Source organism: Sebastes fasciatus, chromosome 5 (genome assembly GCF_043250625.1).
Source record: "Sebastes fasciatus isolate fSebFas1 chromosome 5, fSebFas1.pri, whole genome shotgun sequence".
NCBI lineage: Eukaryota > Metazoa > Chordata > Actinopteri > Perciformes > Sebastidae > Sebastes > Sebastes fasciatus.
Genome location: NC_133799.1, coordinates 5,938,259 through 5,957,773, shown reverse-complemented (window position 1 = coordinate 5,957,773; position 19,515 = coordinate 5,938,259). Strand labels below are relative to the sequence as shown.

Sequence of the window (19,515 nt, the reverse complement as noted above, 5' to 3'; positions counted from 1 at the left end):
GGATTATGGACACATAGCCGCAGTAAACAAGGCTGATGCTTAATGCTGTACCATTTGTTCCTCATGACTGAAAATAGGCAGCATGTGTCTCTCTTACGTCAGAACAAAACAATGCCTAAATTGGTATTACATGTCTTAAATGTTTAAATGATGGCTGGAGATTATTAGTCATTTCAGAACAGAACAGAATGTCAAGTAGAGATATCAGTGTGACCTTATGATGTAATTTTCTGATTTTTAAAATAGAAACTAACCACTATGGTGCGAGAAAAAGACGTGCTGGGGGGTAGTGACGTAGGAAAAAGATTTTCCATGCACACAGCCATGACCTGTAGGTCATTTGAGGAGACTCAGAGAAAGCTGCATGGGAGGAAAATTACCCTGCTGCCCTCATTTTTCAGTTTTGTCTGTAAACTCACAGTAAAAGGTATTGTTAGGCCATGAAAGTACAAGTTGACAAGTCTACAAATGTAAACTGATGTGTGTAAGCAACTGTTAAATTTAATTGTTTGTAGAAAATGATTTAATGAGCTTTAACAACATTTTGTTTTTTTCGTATAATATAATAACAATGTTGCATGATGATGTGAGTAATTTTTGCAGACAGCTGTTTCATCTTAAGAGGACTTTAATACTGAGAAATGACAGTGTTTCCCACAGCTATCTCAACAATATTGTCCTAAGTCAGTTGATAGTTGACATTATTAACATGCTAGCGCCATGAGGCTGAGGGGATCTCTTTCATGGGGCTGCAAGCTGTTTGCAACAGTCGTGTTGGTTTTTGTCCTGTGGATTTAATGAAACTTCCTTATTGTTAGTTTCACATACAGTACATACACATACGATTACAGCTAAAGGAAAAACAAATCTAGGTCTTAATAAAACTTTGAAAACTAGGAGAATATTGATATTATAATATGATGTAGTGTGCCATTCGCATTAGTTATTTTGGTTAAGTGCGTAGAGCGTACCACAGACACCATACACATGCACACCTTTGCTTCCTCTCATTACTCCTCATTAATCCAGTTATTGCTTGAGCCTGTTCAACCAACACCTTTCTTATTAAACTCTGATGAGGAAAGCTCCCTTGCCAATCTAACTCACAGAGAAAAGCAATTAAAGGAATTTCACCAGGTGTGTCAAAGAGTAAAATCAAGCAATTACTTATAACTGGAAATCTCAAGTGGAGTGCAATAAAGAAGAGTGACGATCTGTAATAGTTTACAGAGCAGAGCAAAGCTTTAAGTAACACCACCATGGTTAGTGCAGTTCCTGAGGGGGTAAACTACAGTATATTGCACTATAATAAATATAATATATAATAAAATTTTAGGGTAAGTCATCAAAATTTTAAAAATAGAGCAAGCAGCTTAATCATATATGTAAGCGTGTGTCCATGTGGTGATGGAAAGCAAAATCTAAATTACCAAAAATGTAATTATTTTCTAGTTAAAACTCTAAAACATACTTCATCAGGTAAACATGAAACCTGTTGTGCCTTTGCCATAAACCATAAAAACAAGCATCTTTAGGCTGTTTAAAGTATTTATGTTTGCATTTTTATCAGATGATCTCAATAGTTCAAATAATTATTATTAGTCTAAAGTAATTTTGGATGAAATTGTATGCTGCATAGCTCAAATAGTAGCGCACAACACTATCAGGAAATCTTTTTTGGTAATACTTTTTGTAAATGCGTGGGCGTTTTGCACATATTTGACAGACCACAGTAGGGAGGTGACAGGAAATGAGGGTATAGAGACTAGATATCTATAGGTTACCAGGAAATCAGGCAAACTTAATTTATGGTGAACCTTTAACATGGTTTAAACCTTTTTATGAATACCATTAAGTATTAGTATTAATTTTTAAAAATGTGCACAGTGAAACAGTCAAGTTAGCGTTTCAGTGGAAATGTTTAAATGAATAAAAATGTATGTAAAAACAATAGAAATCCACAAGTAACATAAAGATGAAACTTCCAATTCCTCACAAGGCTTTGGTAGATCAAGGCACTACTTAAGGGATCTAAATGTGCTGGGGGCATTCATATTGAAATTGTTTAGTTTTAGGTTGCTATATCAGGCTCAAAAGTCGTTTAATTTATCCTTGTATTACTTCAGTTTATTGTTGTTATCATTATGAGGTATCTCACATAAATACACCGATCGCATGACAAAGTTATACCACATTGAGAAGATAATAGTGTGTATCTCTATACAGCATCTTCTTTCTAGTTTACATCATTCAGTGTTCACATATGGCTCAGGGAAGTGGTTGTGGTGGCTTTGTCTGTTGCCACGTAGCGAGTGCCCCTCTATCTGAAGCCAAAATGTTTGAAAAGAAAGTGCTAGCCGTTTGAAACTCAAGCTCTGTCCTCACAATGGCCAGTCCTCTCAGCTGTAAGCAATGTAGAGATGAAAACGATGGTAACATTAAAGAAGTTGTCTTTAGAAAAAACATCTTGTTTTGATGAGTCACTTACATGGTTGGTTTAATCTAGAGCTGGGTGCCCATTCACAAAGTATAGCCAAAACTATATTATGGCTTCTATCTCTACTGGTGTGCCATTTATACCAGTTACACTGCTCCTCCATGATTTAACAGACACTATAGGTTTGAATATGCTTGGGAAAGTGATTAGAAAAGTATAGAATGAAAAGATGAATATTCCCTCCAGGGGATGACACTTGACGATGTCAACATTTACGATAACACAACATACTATACAGACTTTATTTCAAGCCCATAATTTTAACAGCTCTGTATTGGTGAGATCTCACTGCTGTTTCCTGTAAGTTAAAACAGTGTTGCTGGGAATCTGTTGTTGGGTTTCAGATGGAGGATGTGCGTGTATGGCAGGGGCGTTATCTCACCTCTGAGTCAGCAGTCTACTGGCTGAAGCACAATCCTATGTTTTAACTTCTGACTTACAGTTCTATCGTATAATGTGTGAAAAGTTAATGAGTGTAGAGAAGTTGTGAAATTTATCTTCACAATCCTCTTACTACCTTTTCTCACGGCGGACTCTTTAAGTAGTAGTTAAGTCCCGATTTCTCTTTTTCATCTAGGGTTTTGAAAAGTAGCAGGAACATGTCCCTGTAGTTCCCCCAGCATCAGACAATTATATATTAAGATTGTTCTTTGCGTCAATATTTAGTCTTCAGTATTCAGTATTTCCTTTATCAGCTGATAATTAATTGATTAATCAAACTGATTGACAGAGAAATATTTGGCAACTACTTTATTTTATTTGATAATGATAATTGATTAATCTTTTCGGTCATTCTTCGAGCAAAAATAGGGAATGGGAATGTGAAGTCACGACAGCAAGTCCACCATTTTTGGAGGATAAAGGGTAAGAGAGCCATCCGCTGGCTGTTTACTGCAAGTGTCAAAAGATAACACAGAACACTACACAGTGAATAAGATTCAAAAGCCGAATTGTAGAATATATAGCATACAGTCAGACACAACGGTAGGCTAACGGTAGATTAATTATGTATCATTAGCCAATGTTTTGTCAGTATTCCGTTAGCATAACATTCGCTAGCTTATCTTTGTCCAGATGGTTGTGGAATTGGCATTTGGCTTGTAGTTCTTAATGTCATATTCCCATTTGTAAATTGGACATCGGCTTCCAAAGATTTACATATTTTGAACAGTTGACTATAATGGGTGCAACCTGTCAAGGTCCTCCTAATTCATAAGGATCAATATCATAAACTAACTTCAATTTTGTAATATATAGCCCGTTTTGCCTCTGTCAGTTTCTCTTTATATGGGTATTTGTCTTTCGCACATACATTATACATTTCTGATGATGAACGATTGACAGGTGAAAGATAATGATGGATCCAAAAATGGCGGCACGCCCCAGAATGCTCTGCGATTCCCATTCCCTACAGTGCAAACATTCTCTGGTTCCAGTGGCTCAAATGAGAGGATTTTTGCTTTTGCTTGTCATACAGTATATCATTGTAAACTGAATATCTTTGTGCATTTTTGTAAGACATTTAAAGAAAAATTGGGCTCTGAGAAGTTGTAATGGGCGTTTTCACACATTTTGGTGTTTCATCGACTAAACAAAAAGTTTAAGCTAATCTATACCATTATGTGACACTAAAACAAACAAAAAAACCTCTATGTATACTTTTTGAAAATGTGAGATTGTGTGTTGTGTTTGGTACTTGTAACAGGTTTTGTTGTGAATCCTCACATGCCCTTTATGCCCACACACCTCCCTTGCCACCCTGCCCAGCACCAACTCTAACAATATCCCCCTGTAATTATGGAACTGCAGGGCAGCAGAAGGAGGGTGTCGGATCAGGCGGCCCGTTGATCTCACGTGTCAATGAAGGCTGAGCCAAGCCAGCTCTGCCAGACACAAAAAACACCCGCCAGCCAGGCAGTGAAGTCAGAGCTCCCTTTAACAAGTTGGGACACACCATAATGTTCCTCTGTAAATGTCTAAATGTAGGAATAATTTCAGTCTCTCAAAGCTCAGAAAGGGTCAACACTCAATGCTTTGTCTTTATCTTAAATATCTGAAAATGGTGCTTAAAAAAAGATCAGCCTTTAACTTGATACCAAAACTTGTAAATTGAACTCTTGCATATTTGTCTTGGCACTGGCTATCCCGTACAAAACAGTCTCCTCAACAGCTCCTGAGGACTTGGTGGGCTGTCTTTAGCTCTCACAGCAACCTCAGGGGACTCCGCATGCTCTCACACAGCTGGAGGAAGAGCCGAGTCAACCCTTGCTGACGCTACCCTGCAGTATCATTGCTCTCAGCAACAACTCAACCCTTCCCCTTTCCTGCAAACAGAGTGAGTGAGTGACTGACAGAAGTAGAGAAACTTTGAAAGTTTTCAGACTTCTCTCCAGTTCTACTTGGAGCTGTGCTACTAAAGACCCTTTCAGGAATGTAGTCAGTGTCACGCCTGGGATTAGTTTGGGTGTTTACAACAAGAACAAATCAGTAAGAGAGGCAACTGTGGAAAGTCCTTCAATGCAGCTGAGTCTTCAGTTACAACAGCTCCCTCTCTGCTTCTTCCTCCTGGAGAGACTAATTGAATATCACACTCCAGTCAGCCTTGTTGAGGCTTGCTTGGGACTTCAGCGGAAGAACTCTGCAACATTCCTGCATCCTGAGGCACTGAGGATTAATCATATCTGTCCTCTCATCAGACTGTGTCAGTTTTGTTTTCATTTCTCACCTGGATTCTTCCTGTGTTTTGGTTTATCGCAATACAAAACCTCATGGAGTCACTCCAGAACCAACCGGTGGTTAACGGGAGGAAAATAACAGACTGCGTTGTATAGGTCAAGAATTCACAGGAGGCTCGGTTCAGATGTTGAGGTTATTTTAGTGTCTCGTATGAGTCAGGAGCTCAAGGGACAATGAACAAAGAACTCCGCTTGACAAGGAAAGGGGCGCCGACTGGTTTCGGACATGGTCGGAGACACTCGTGCCTGGGGTATGTTCCTAAACTTTTCAGCGCTCATATTCATGAGAGGGAGTGTTCATACACATTGCTCGCATGGCTTACAGATCTGGAATGATAGAGTCACTGTCTGGGCAACAGCAATAGACACGGTTATTTGTAAACAGAACACTATTCATTCAGTGATTTGACTGTTATAGCTGATAATACATGCAGCGTTTTATTAGGAGTTATTTTTATGTTCTAATTGGAATAGTGACAGAGAGAATTGGCATATATTTGTTCATGGAAAGACAAAAGTTTATACTTTACTGAACATGATATGCAAGAGTGATGTGAGAAAATGTGGAAGAATGATAACTATATTCATCTCCCTAATATCATGAAAATAGATAACACCTAAGCTGCAACATGTGCACACACTGTAATTCCCTAATAATGTGATGTTTAAAAGTATAAATAAAATTTAGTTTAGTTTCTTGAAAAGAAACACATCAACTGCAATATCAGGTTTTGGTGTCAGTCCGCAGAATCAAAGAGCAAGGGCTTTTGTCTAAAGGTGCACTGCTGTTCACAAAGAAATTAAACCAATCTTTCTGTGGCAGAAAATGGACCACAATACGGTGGAGTATCACTGTAGTGTTCTCCACCTGCAGCATTCTGGGAAATTTCACTGATGCCATGTTCACGTCACAAAGATTCACATGTTTATGACTTGCAAACATTGACGTCATCAGACAACTCATGACGGTTGTATAATTGCAGAGTTGGTCTGATGAGGTTTAAAATTACTGTACGTTGACGATGGAGCTTCATATTTCGGGTTTAATTACCTTGAATGACGCACTTTAACCGATACGAGCCGTTCATGTTGGTTTGGTTTTTGGGCACTTTAGTTTTATTATGTCAGAAGTACTGGAGCTTTCACAAAAGTCTGAGTCTCCAAGTTGTAATTACAACCTGGATGTTGACGTTAATGCTATTTACCAGTCGGAAACTGATAATTATAGTAACTTTGTTTTGTCATGTAGCAGTAGCATGTATTAATTGTAGCAGACGTAGAAAAGGCAGGTTAGTGTTAATTGGGTTCATCAATGTTTTAATGAACAGAATGTCTTCATCAAAGTGATGAAACCTAATAATAGAAAAAATATCTGATGGGGGAAAGGTTCCACACAGGAACTTTCATTGTATGTTGTATGGACTCATAAGGTGGGATCTGTGTTGCTCAGCACCCTGAGCTTTTAGGCTAGCATGTGACTCGGTCATTCTTTAGCTGCACTGTTTTTTATTTGCTGGCACTTTACCCAACGGCTTTTGAGAGGAAGCAAGTTTAGTTTGTGGCAAGTTTCATTCAAATGACTTCCTGTTTTTGCTGAAAGTTTCCCAGAGACATTTTTCAGTGCTATGACCCTGAGACATACTGCTGACTCCACACCAAGCACTAAAGAGAGTTGGACCATCTGGAGATGTTTGTGTCCAAGCAGCTTAAAAGCAAATGCAGCACAGCTTACATTTTTATTTTTTAAGTGCATGTGCCTCAATTTGTGAATGATGCATTTTCCCTCTGACACTGTGTTTATGTATATGAGTATGTAGTTGTGCCTGATACATTGTTGTCAGAGCAGAGAGAGGGTGTTGTTGAATAGATAGCCCCGCCTCTTGCTGCTGACGTACAATGAGTGACTGACTCATGTTACACTGACAACAAACACACACTGCCTTCTTTGTGTCTGTGTCTGTGCGTGTCTGTGCGTGTCTGTGTGTGTGTGCGTGTGCGTGTGCGTGTGCGTGTGTCAAGTTAAAAGCACATGCAGTACATATTCCCATTTGCATGCATGTTCTTATGCGTTCCACTGTGTTGTGTTTTGTGTGTGTTCTCGCTTGTGTGCTCATGCCTGTTCCTGTCTTCAGTCCCAGTAAGCATGGGCTGGGATTGGTGGGCACCGCCCAGCTCTCCACTCAGCTGGTGGGTCAGTGCTTGACAGAGCTTCCCATACCACATTCCAGCACGACCACAATCACACGCCACACCTTCCCTGCTATCACCCACAGCAAGAACCATACATTAAAAGAAGAGGGAAACTAAGAATAATAACATGATTGACCAATTGTCCTTGGTACAGAAGTAGACATTACTGTTTACAGTATGTTGCTATTTGCACCTGTCGCTGCAGTTTTTGTGAACTGAAATATACACATGATGTTTTACCTTTGAAAAACACATAAAAGAATTACTACCACTTGCAATTGTACAGAAGAATATTTTGCCTGACAAAGGCAAAACATAATGTGTATGAATTTGAAAGGTCAAAGCTGAAGTCTCCCTAAACATCTTTCGATGGAGCCTTCCTGATGTAAAGTGTGTCTCTATACCAATAATATTTTGGGTGTGCTATTGGCTTGTAGCATTTTCACTATTTTTGCTGGCTCTTTATCAAGATTGTTTGTAAATGTTATATCTGGGAATGTTGGCTGCTGCCATTCAAACTCCAGCCTGCCAACGAAGAGGATGATAAAAGATTATGCAGTTATGGCAAACATTTATCAATGATGTAAGTTCCTTGATTACCATATAACAATTACCTCGAATGACGAAGAAATGTCATTGTTGATGTCTCTGTCTGAACTGACACTAAGTCACAGGTATCAGTAACCACCCGACCACAGCCCAAATCTTTTTGTTTTTCTTGAAGTGAATCACTTTTGGGTTTCCAGGTTGCATTTAAAAGATACAGTGGTGTGTAAAACTTTAACAATCTTATCCGGCAACTTTGCGTATCTTTCAGACACTTATAGAGATATACTGATCTACTCTTGGGTAAGAGAAATTGGGGGAATTTGGAAATGTTGCTACGTCATGATTTGGCAAGTCATCAGAGTGACTTCCTCGATAAAATGACTCATAATCCTGTTAACACACAACAGAAACTGTAAATGTAAAATAGCCAGATCATTTATAGATTAACTCTGTTAAAAAGTTGAAAGAGCAACTTGCAGTTAAGAGCCCCCAGTGTCCCCACCACACTTTCTCTGAGCGTTTACCATTGCTGCGGATGGGTTTACATTGGAGTTAATGGAATGCCTGGTGCGTTTCATACTGTACAGGCGCTGAAGTGTGCCAGTATCACACGCCGACAGCCATGACAAAGCATTGGTATTTGACACCCAGGGAATGAGAACTGGCTGGTTAGACTGCATTAGTTTTAGCTGTACTCACTGTTTCACCATCACATAATATTTACCTGCTGGGAACCCAGTGTACTGTGGCACAAAGTAGAGGATGAGGGAGTGAGAATGTCTTCTCCAGTGCTGTTCTAGTAGCTTCACTCTCCAGATAAATTACTGATGTTACTAGCACTGTCTACATGTGCATTTATTAAGTACTTTAATAAGGCGTGGTTGTGTAATTACTGTCAGGTGTGATATGTTCATGTGTTTTTGCTCTGGGCTGTTTGGCTGAAAAAGCAGATATAAAATTAATTCATACTAGGGATGCTAATTTTGAACGACAGTGTGTGGTGGTGGGGAGTGTGGGTTTGTCGGTAGAGTTATAGTTGTGAACATAGGTGTAGCAGACAGTGTGTGTACAGTTTATTTGGCGGTGGACAAATGCTACGAGGCTACAACTCGCTCCGCTCAAGCGAGCCATAGATCGGAGCCAACTTCCTGTATCTTGTAATCGGTTAAAGTTCGTAACTTCGGTTAACGGTTAAATGGTTAATTATTAACATCCCTAATTCATACATGATGGAGCTGCAGAATTTAACAACTTTTTAACAACTTTTCACTCCTCACGCGGTCCTGGCTTCAACATCCCACCCTGAACTCCATCATATCACTGGGAAAGGAGACAGCGGCTCCCTAAGCCTACGTAATATGATGCGTTTGACGTATCATGTTGAAACAACAGTGTTTTTAGAAGCATTGCTCAAAATGCCTACTTTCTTCTCTGAATTTCGGCCCTTTTGTCTTTTACAACATATAAAATCCTGCATCAACTTTTCAAATGGTCATTTTCAGGAAAGGTATAAATTTAGTAAAAGTGTGCAAGTTGCTCTTTAAGACACTCAGATCACCCTAACTGAGGCAGTCTGCTCAAACCCATATTGGTCCCAGCTTATCATCCAGTGCATTCCCAGTGGGAGACTTGTTCCTGACCCAGTACGGCCTCGGCCAAGCAGAGCGGGGGTGATGGGGGGAGGCGGATGGGGGGCAACAATAACACAACAGACCCCCAAAATAAAACCTCCAAGCCTGGAATAGTTCCTCAGCCCCGCCAGCCTGGCTGCATAGAACACGTGAATGTGACACGTGTTTCTCATTTCTCGTGTATACACTCTCACTCATACACACACACACACACGCACACGCACGTGCACACACACACCCTGCCACAGCCACCCGTCCCAAAATCCATATTGATTGTTCCACCAGGGAATTGCTGTTAGTACTTTGAGGTCGTGTTGCCAAATTAGGTGTTATGTTTTACCATCAGTGGAAAAAACAGTCGAGTTGTTTTGAGTCAGTTTTGCTCTTGAATTTGAGACGTGGAAGATGTTTGTTTGGGGTTTAAACCTGCAGTAGGCAGACATTTTTTGGCATCATTGGGCAATAATTCCATAATAACCTTTCAGCATATTGTAATTCAAGTTCTCTGAGAGAAAACTAGACTTCTGCACCTCCTCGTGGCTCTGTTTTCAGGCTTTAAAAAATGATGTGACGGGAGACTTTGGCCAATCACAGGTCATTTCAGATAGAGAGCGTTCCTATTGAGCGTTCCTATTGGCTGTGCTCCGGCTGGTGGGCGGTGCTTGATATTTCCTCAACTGATCTCAACATGGCTGCTGGGACACAAACTTTCTCATTTTACAGCTAAACAGTACACTACAGGATGATTCTGAAAACATTTGGGGTGAGAAATAGGCATTACAGTAACAGAATATTGATTCATATTTGATCAGCGCTGCCTAGTTTGACCGTTTGATCGGAGTTTGCAAGTGATTGACAGCTGCTTAGAGACGACAGGCTCCGATCAGCTCTGATTGGTTGTGTTTTCCTCCGGTCTGTGAAATCTTGCAGATGCCATTAGGAGCACTGGAGGACACAGAGGCACCTGATATTTTTCAGATTACCGGTCTCATGCACTACTGTCAGGATAGTGACCGTTTTATAGAAATAACTTTTTTTAATCATATTTTCTCTATTTCTACCCACTGCAGCTTTAATGCTGGAAAAGATGTGGTCTGTTGAAAGATAGTGTTGAAACATTTCATCTTTCACACTATCCGTCTGTCTTTTTCAATGCCATGTTTTCAGTGATTAAAATGAAAGTTTAAGAAACACACAGGAAAATAGCGGTAGTGATAATAGCTGTAGTGATATCAACCCATTAAAATTCTTGCCATTTCTATTGTAACCTGTGGTAATAAGTGCCTTGCCCTCTTGCCTTGTTTCTGTGGTTGTGCTTAGAGTGTGTCTGTACTGTATATGTGTGTTTGTTTCACACTGCAGTAGTTTCTAGGCACAGAGCGACCTCTGCTGGATAGTCAGTCCATCTTCAGCAGACTGAATCAAGGGGACTCTGACTTTATTCACATATTGGCTAAATATCAACAGTCTCTGATGTCCTAGATAAAACAGTTTGTGTGAACTCAGTGAGTATGAATAGTGGGTGTTGTTGGAAATCCTGAACCATGCTTGGTCAACTTATCTTGGACAAATAAAGATTAAGCCAAAAAACAACCAAATGAAGAGACACTGCCCTCTGAAGTAACACACTCTAGTCAACTGCAGCTGCATGCTGTGTGTTTTGAGGGAGGTGCAGGAGAAGCAGCATGACTTCAGTCCTGTAGGAGGATATAAATATGAGCAAGAACTAAGCAGCAACCACAGGTCACATTGCCACAAATCAGACATGTATCAGAGGACTGCATGTAAAAGCAGCACAACCCATAATTGGAGAAGTCAGTGGGATTGTTTCTCTTCACACTGTGATTTTAATTGGTGATCTCACAGACACTGTGACCATGTTGTTGTACAATCCTGTGGCATGAATGCAGATTTTCATTCTGACTAAAGCAGCTCTCTGATAATCTTCTCCTCTCTGGTTAAAGGGATGTTAACCATTGAAATCCGCCACAGTAACAACCAGCTGAAGCAAAAACCTGCAGACTGCATGTTTGCAACTAAGTCACTGCACTCAGATCATGTGTCAACTTAAAGATTTCTCCACTAGGTGGTGTAAGTCTCTCTCTGCTCTGATTTCACAAATTCACTGCAGTAAATACAACACATACACGTGGGATTGGTTCCTGCCCCCTTCAAGTCTCTAAAAGGATAAGCGGTTATAGCTAATGGATGGGATGGGTGAACAATTTCACATCAGTTTTTAGTAGAGCTGTCAAAGTTAATGCAATAACAACACGTTAACGCAAATGTGTTTTAACGCCACTAATTTCTTTAACACATTAACGCAACTTGTGTAATTTTTAGGTTGTAGCAGGCTCATTTTTAAAGCTAGAGTGAAAATACTGGCATCATAGGAAACTAGAAAACCCAAGGAATCCATTGGTGAGGAAAAACTGGCATGGCCATTTTCAAAGGTATGTGAATGAAAATGGGTTCTATGGGTACCCACGAGTCTCCCCTTTACAGACCAGCCCACTTTATGATAATCACTGGCAGTTTGGTGCAAGTCATAGTCAAGTCAGCACACTGACACACTGACAGCTGTTGTTGCCTGTTGGGCTGCAGTTTGCTGTTTCTGGACAATATTTGTCATTGTTTTATGTTATTAATTGATTCCAATAATAAATATATACATACATTTGCATAAAGCAAATATATTTTCTCACTCCCATGTTGATAAGAGCATTAAATACTTGACAAATCTCTCTTTAAGATACATTTTGAATGGATAAAAATGTGTGATTAATTTGCGATTAATCGCGATAAACTATGGGCAATCATGTATATCACTTTAAACTCACACAAACACTTAGGTGTGCACTTTCTCACTCTCCCAAACACACTCATGCACACACGTGTATGACACTCCCCCCTGGCAGCTTATTCTCATTACCAGACATTATGTTGTCATAGGAGCCAGCAGCCAGCTGGACCTTAGAAGTCATTTGGCAGGTGGATTTGGTTACACAGCGGCCTCCCACACACCTCATTCTCAGCAAACCTCCACCCCGGCATCTGTTTTGAGGTCCAACATGTTTCACAAGCACGTTGCACAAGGAGGGAGGAGAGCATTGGTGGGAGGGGTACGGGGTTTCAGTTTAGTGTAACTAAAACAAAAATCAAAACATGGTAAACAGCTCAATGTCATATTGGAAATCACCATAATGCTTGTTCCTTCCATAGTTCTTGGTATTAAAAGCTATTATTCCATTGCATGATTTTAAACTCAAGTCAGCACTTGTTTGTACAAAAGTTGGATCGAGGAAAGTTTACAAGAAACAATTTTGAAAGTGAGACTTGCATAGATCACCTTATCATGGTGGAGGAGTTTGCATACGTTGTCAAGGCAGTAACTCCTGTAAAGATCTCCCAAAGGCAAAGTGGTCCCATGCAGGGAGGCACTCTAGGAGCAAATCCAGTACGTCATTGAGAAAGGGGAGAAGGGGGTCAGCCCTCTACCCTTAAACGATGTTAGAAGAGAAGAACAGTCTAAATGTGTTTTGTGGATTTGGAGAAGATTTGTTATTGCACATTCAGGGTGTCTTGTTTGGGGTGCTGCAGGAATATGGGGCACTGGAGACATTTGGCAGATGATGTAGTTCTGCTGGCGTCATTGAACTGTGAATGACAGCATGTACAGGGGCAGTTTACAGCTGACTGTAAAGTGGTTCAGATGAGGGTCAGCACCTATGAGGCCAACAAACTGGATTTCCCCCTTTGGGTTGAGAACAAGTTGCTTCCTGCAGGTGAAGATGTTCTAGTGTCACTTGTTTATGAACGAGGGTAATGCATTGGTGCAGCATTCACAGTGATATGGACATTATACCAGACTGTTGTGGTTAACAGGGAAAATGTGGTTTGAGTCTGACCCAGTTCCACTGAAGGTGAGATAGGGGTCAGAATACAGTCAAGTCGAACACAGAGTAGTTCAGGATTATAGTCTAATAGATTGACAAATATGGAAAGCCGTTGTGGTCATAGTTCATCTCCTTTTCCCTGCTGTTCGATGTTTTAATATAGTTTTATAATGCCAGCTGGTGTTTATAAATGCTGTTGCAAGCCACTCTATGCCAACTCACTCCCAAATTGTCAAATACCGCCGATTGGACAGTGCCCCTCGATATCGGAATTCAATACACGGAGGCACCTTTTAGCAACGGTATGTGATGAACCAGGCTTTGAACTAACGTTGGGTTTACATTAGAGCAAGTGACGTAGTATTAATAGCGTGTGAGTCTGCTAAGGGTGGGTGGGAGAATTTGGTGGATGGGTCAAACAAACACAAGACTTTCAACCAGGAGACCGGTGTTCGTGTCCTCTGAGAAACTAAAAGTAACGATGACTTATTTTGTCACATCAGTCGTTAGTCACGTGACTCGGTATCGTCAGTCCCGTGAGTCACATGAGTCGCTAGTCAAGTGAGTCATTGGTCAGTGAAGTTAACGTCAACCATGACCGTTTCCTAACCCTAACTAAGTGGTTTTGTTGCCCAAACCTAACTTCCTGTGAAAACGGAAGTTTATTTTGAAAGGACACTATGCATGTAACAAGCGTATGTTGAAACGCCGTCGCTGGTCCGTCTAAAAGTAACGCAAGGGCACTTCAAGGGGCACTGACCAATCGCCGGTATTTGATGAGTTGAGAGTGAGAATGTGCTGTCGATGCACCTGCACGTGCTCATGCAGCAACTGCAACACCAGTCCTACTGTTAATATGTCTCAAGGATTTGTAAAAAGTTGGCCAATTCATTTTTAAATACTTCAAAAACAGATCTACGTTTGTAAAAATAATATCAGTATTTGTTATGTTCTCCATTATTGTATGTAATGAACTAATAAGTTCTACAGATCTTTGTTTGAACTTTTGCATTTGATTAAGTGGAATAAAAGTTGATCAAAATAATCATTTTAAAAAATGTCCTTATATTTCTGTAGTGTTTTAGTCGACGTACATGACGGCGCTCAGGAGCATGTGCAGGTGCATAGAGCAGCGTTCACATAAATCCCGAATGGAAAACGGCCTCTTCCGGTCATAGTGCCCAGCCGCATGGAGTCGTTTGCAACGGCGCTTAAAAGTGCCAGCTGGCAATAAATAACTATATTAAAACATTGAACGTCAGGGAAAAGCGGACAAACAATGACCTTATCGGCTTTCCATACAAATCTGACGTCAGAAAGGTGTGTGGTGGGAGGGGGTTTCCGAAGCTTTTCAACCATCCAAAAAGCAGTTCTGAAGAAGCATACTTTAGTCGTACTGTAGCTTAATTCCATAAGAGAGACAGTGAGCTTCTTTTGTCTCCACAAATGCTGGGGAGTCTTTGCCTGATTGCCATGATTGTTTTTTCATATTTCTGAACAACTGAGCCATCGATGTAGTCCCAGGTCTGGCACTCAGTATGGAAATTAAATAATATGAGCCCACAGCTGGTACCATCTGATATCGCCATGCTGGTATAAAAATAAGCCAATAGCAGATACAGGTCTATACAAAGGGTCCAGGGTAAAGGCCTAAATTTGGTGAAATCAAAACTTTGTGTTGGAATTAAATGAAAAATGAATTTCACTGTAACAATGAGTTTGTAGACAGGAGCTATATAAAAAAATGTAAATAAAAGAGACCCGTTTTATCTAGAGTGGAGAAAGAGTTCAGGCAGCAGCTTTCAGATGAACCTGGTCAACTTTAGCATGTCGAGAGAACAGCTGAAGGTAAAACATATGATTCTGCCTCCACATCCTCACTATGTCGCCGCTCTTGATAGGTCACGTCAGATCTTTAAACGTCTGATATTTTAAAGCTCCCCTCACTCCACCTTTTTTTTCTTGGGCCTGCCAATACGTCCGACACATCGGTCGCTTGCCCTGTTTATTAAAAGACAAATATTTTTCTACGATGTCGAAAGCAGCGAGACGGGTCAGTAGGTGAGATCATCAGGTCCAGCAAGTCCATCACACCATGACTGGTGCTCCTCTGCTGGAGCACACCGCAGGAATGTACAGTAAATGTACTGTATGTGGTGCAGTTCTACAAACAATAGAAACATAGAAAAATATAAAACTATGGAAATGCATGAATACGTTTTCAAAGGATAAATGTGAAGCTGAAGGACTATTAAGAGTTTCAAATTGTGATCAAGGATTCATTTGTGATGGTTTGAATTTTGGAAAAACTTTAACATTTGTTTTTTTGTCCTGGCAAGAAATTGATTTATTTTACTGAGTCTGTTAAACGTGCGTGCGTGCGTGCGTGCGTGCGTGCGTGCGTGCGTGCGTGCGTGCGTGCGTGCGTGCGTGCGTGCGTGCGTGCGTGCGTGCGTGCGTGTATGCGTGCGTGTATGCTGAGCCTGTAAACGGTTAAAATATCCACAAGAGGCTGCCACGCTGCCTCAGAGAGTTCCCCTGTTCTGTTCGAGGTGCTGGTCTCTGAAACACACACTGCACACATGCACTTCACATTTACCACATACTGTGCATATACATTACCTCACACACACACACTGCACAAACTCCCTCTACACACACTCACATACACGTGATGCAACTACTACGACCACAGACCCCCCTCTTTCTCTCTCACTCACTCACACACACACACACACACACACACACACACGCGCACACACACACACATGCCGCACATGTATACTCATAGTTCATGTCTTTTTTAAAGCCTCAGTAGTCCATGTGTAGACAGAGAGAGCCATAGAGAGACAGAGGGAGGGAGGAGGGAGGAGTGTATCTCCAAAGAAGAGAGAGAGTTCAGCGCTCAACTCCTTCATATGGATTTGAAACCAACAGCTTTAGCTCTCCGCGTTCAGCTCTCCAAACAACAGCGCTGAGGAAATGACTCTTTAAAACCCACCCAGCTTTGATCCCCCTTCCTTCTTTTCACCCTCGACTTGTTTCTGATTTGGAGGCATGCTGCTGAAACACACCAAGGAGGGCTTTCCTCCGTCTGCCTGCGCCTCAATGGAAACCCGGTGTGGTGCGGAGGGAGAGAAGAGAGCGCACAAGAGCCGAGGAGTAGAGGAGCGCCCTGAGGAGGAGGAGGACGAGGAGGATTAAAGCAGAAGGGAAAAACAACCACAAACATGAGTTTACCGACTAACTGTGTGTATCTGGCCCCCTTGGCCCAGGATCGTTACTTCAAAGTGAGGAATGGGAATATCTGCGGGTCACCGTGCGCAGTCAACCGGCCCATCGACATTGTGCAGAAACGCAGGCGGTAGGCCAGATGTGGTTTTAATCCAGATGTTGTAGTTGCACAACACACAGCTGTCTATTCTTTTTCTACACAAAGTTTCATAATTTTTCAGCTGACAAACACTTCAATAAGCTATGATAAAATCACTAACTTTACTGCAATATTAATGATATAATATTCTTATAGGGACTTTTATTGTGTTGTATTCAGTAGTGAGTTATAGCATCTTTATGATAATTAATAGTCTTTATCTCCTATGGTAATATTTCTATAAAAAGGGGTGGTCACAACATCATGAATACCAACAATACATTCTAATCCAACAGCCCTGCAACAAATAATCTGAAATTTATATTGGCAAGTATCTTATATTATATTTATGAAAGTCAGGGAGGCATTTATTACTTTATTTTGTTTTATTTTTTACATTATTATAAAGTACTGAAAAGTATTATTTTAATAAATATATTTTTACATTAAGTTGTTCGTGATATTGTACCCACCCCCTCCACAATATCCAGCACTCAACACCGGCTTTATTATTACCATATTGTTGGCTAGTCAATACTATGTTACAGTTGTGACTATAGTATTTTTTTGCGGTGTTACTGCAGAGGTTTGTATTGTGTCAGGGCTACGCAGTACTTGTACTGATCTTAGCTAAATTAACAATTTAATCATGATTTATTTATTCAAAAGAAATGTCTGACTTCTATAGTATGATTACACTATAATATTCCTGTAGTGGCCTTTGTTTGATAATTTCTGCCTCTAAAAATATTCCTGTAAGATTCATGATGTGTTGATGTTACTCATCATGTAACATTTATAGTGACCTTGCATTTGTACCCCTCATGATATTCCTATCATTCATACTTGACTCATAGTACAGTGAGTCTGTGCTACTCAGACTTTAAAGTGACCTCAGTGTACTTAATGGTATTTGATGATATTTTCATTTAATTTCCTGAAATATCACCATAATATTTCTACAGTCATCCTTCGTCTCAGTAGTGGGTTTACGGGGACCTGTTTGATATTTTTTACCTCATGGTAGTGAGATTTCATCGGATCATTTCGTCACAAGCATGCAGAATTAATTTATGAAACTAAATCTGAGTGGTTTTCATCAAGAAAGAAGTTTAAGCCTCTTTTCCTTTATTGTCAAAATTGCAGTCATGTGTGAGAAGGTCAAGAGTCACAACGAGTCTGCAACTTGCAGGTAACAGATTGAACAAAATCTGTACTTTTTACCTCTCAAAACTAAATCAGTCTAATTCAGGTGCGTGCGTGCGTGCGTGCGTGCGTGCGTGCGTGCGTGCGTGCGTGCGTGCGTGCGTGCGTGCGTGCGTGCGTGTGTGCGTGCGTGCGTGTGGTGAAGCTTGAAGTTTTTATATACAGTATTATATACATAATTTTGTACCGAAACGCATTGAAATATTTATTCTCTTATTACCGCTGAGATAAATACACCTGAAATACATTTTTATCTACAGTATCTGCTTGTTTGTCACACACTGACATTTCCCCAAAGATTGCACTCACATACAGTACACTCATAACAAACCAAACTTGCATTACCCATTTTTTATCTATATAAATGATCTTGTATTGTCTATCCATTTTTTTTTTTTTAGTTTTTATGTGCATATCCAGTCAGAAGGCTGAGAGTATAGTATTTATATAATATCAGAAACAAAATAAATGTAAAATTAAAGCTGCAGATGTTCTCCCTTTTTAAAGGAGAAAACAGATATTCTTTTTTAACATTATATTATCAAAAATAAACAATCAACGACGGTAATTATTGTTATTTTAATGCTGCTCTATCAATAATAATAAAAAGTTACGTTTTGTTAAAAAGAATTGCAGCCCATACATATATCAGTCTTGAGATGAAATGATTTTATTTTATTTTCATTTTCTAAAAGCACATGATGACATAAAAGAACTTTTATAGTTTACCCAGCGTTCATGCATTACTACACACACACATTTCATTCTCACCAGATGAGTACACCTGAGATTGGCTGCTGCCTTCAGGGTCACAGAAGGAAATGTGACTAATCTTGCAGCCGGCCTTTCAGAAAGTCATGACGACATCAGCTTTGTTGGGCGGGAAGGGGGATCAAAGTGTCTTTATAATGTCAACCCACTAGTAAAAACCTTCAAAGGGAGATTGCTAATGAACGCAGAGTCGACGTATTTATAGGCCTGATGGATCGACCACATGTGTGTAATAACACGGTCAAAAAGCAGCGGAAAAAGTAGAGTGCACTTTAATATCATCCAAATCCCTTTAGCCCTGCACCGTGTGTAATTTCCATTAATTCCTACACGGAAACAAACTGCTTTCATCGTCATCGCTTTACCTCGTAAAGTTAGAGGTTTTACAGTTAGCTTTGGCAAACGGAGATTCACATCTGTCAGTGAAGATGTTTAACTTCTGGTTTTAGGGTTATGGTGACGTAGGAGTTTGCTGTGTGTGAAATGGCATCAGTGAGGCTTCAGTCACCTTCTCTTTACGTACTGTCTTATATAGTTATGTTTTCTAAGCTCAGTTATCTCATACAGTACTACTCAGTTACTTATAGTGCCATACTCTGTCTTGTCTTTTCACTTTCTGTCCTTTACGTTTCTGTCTTGTCCTGCTCTATCACATCCTGTCCTGTCT

The 19,515-nt window shown here is 40.3% G+C and overlaps 1 protein-coding gene across 9 annotated transcripts in view; it reads left to right on the top strand.

Moving 5' to 3' along the window:
• The window catches only part of pde4cb (phosphodiesterase 4C, cAMP-specific b), a 122,203-nt gene that overhangs the window by 62,974 nt on the left and 39,714 nt on the right, over positions 1 to 19,515 (top strand). Inside the window, exon 1 of one of the 9 annotated variants that reach the window (XM_074634711.1) lies at positions 4,479 to 5,483. The exons of 6 other annotated variants lie outside the window; for them this stretch is intronic. In XM_074634711.1, the coding sequence (XP_074490812.1) occupies positions 5,407 to 5,483 (77 nt within the window). In that variant the 5' untranslated portion in view covers positions 4,479 to 5,406. Of the gene's footprint in view, positions 1 to 4,478; positions 5,484 to 15,993; positions 16,863 to 19,515 lie in introns of those variants that run through there. 2 more of the 9 variants (XM_074634712.1, XM_074634710.1) reach the window with 2 other exon arrangements.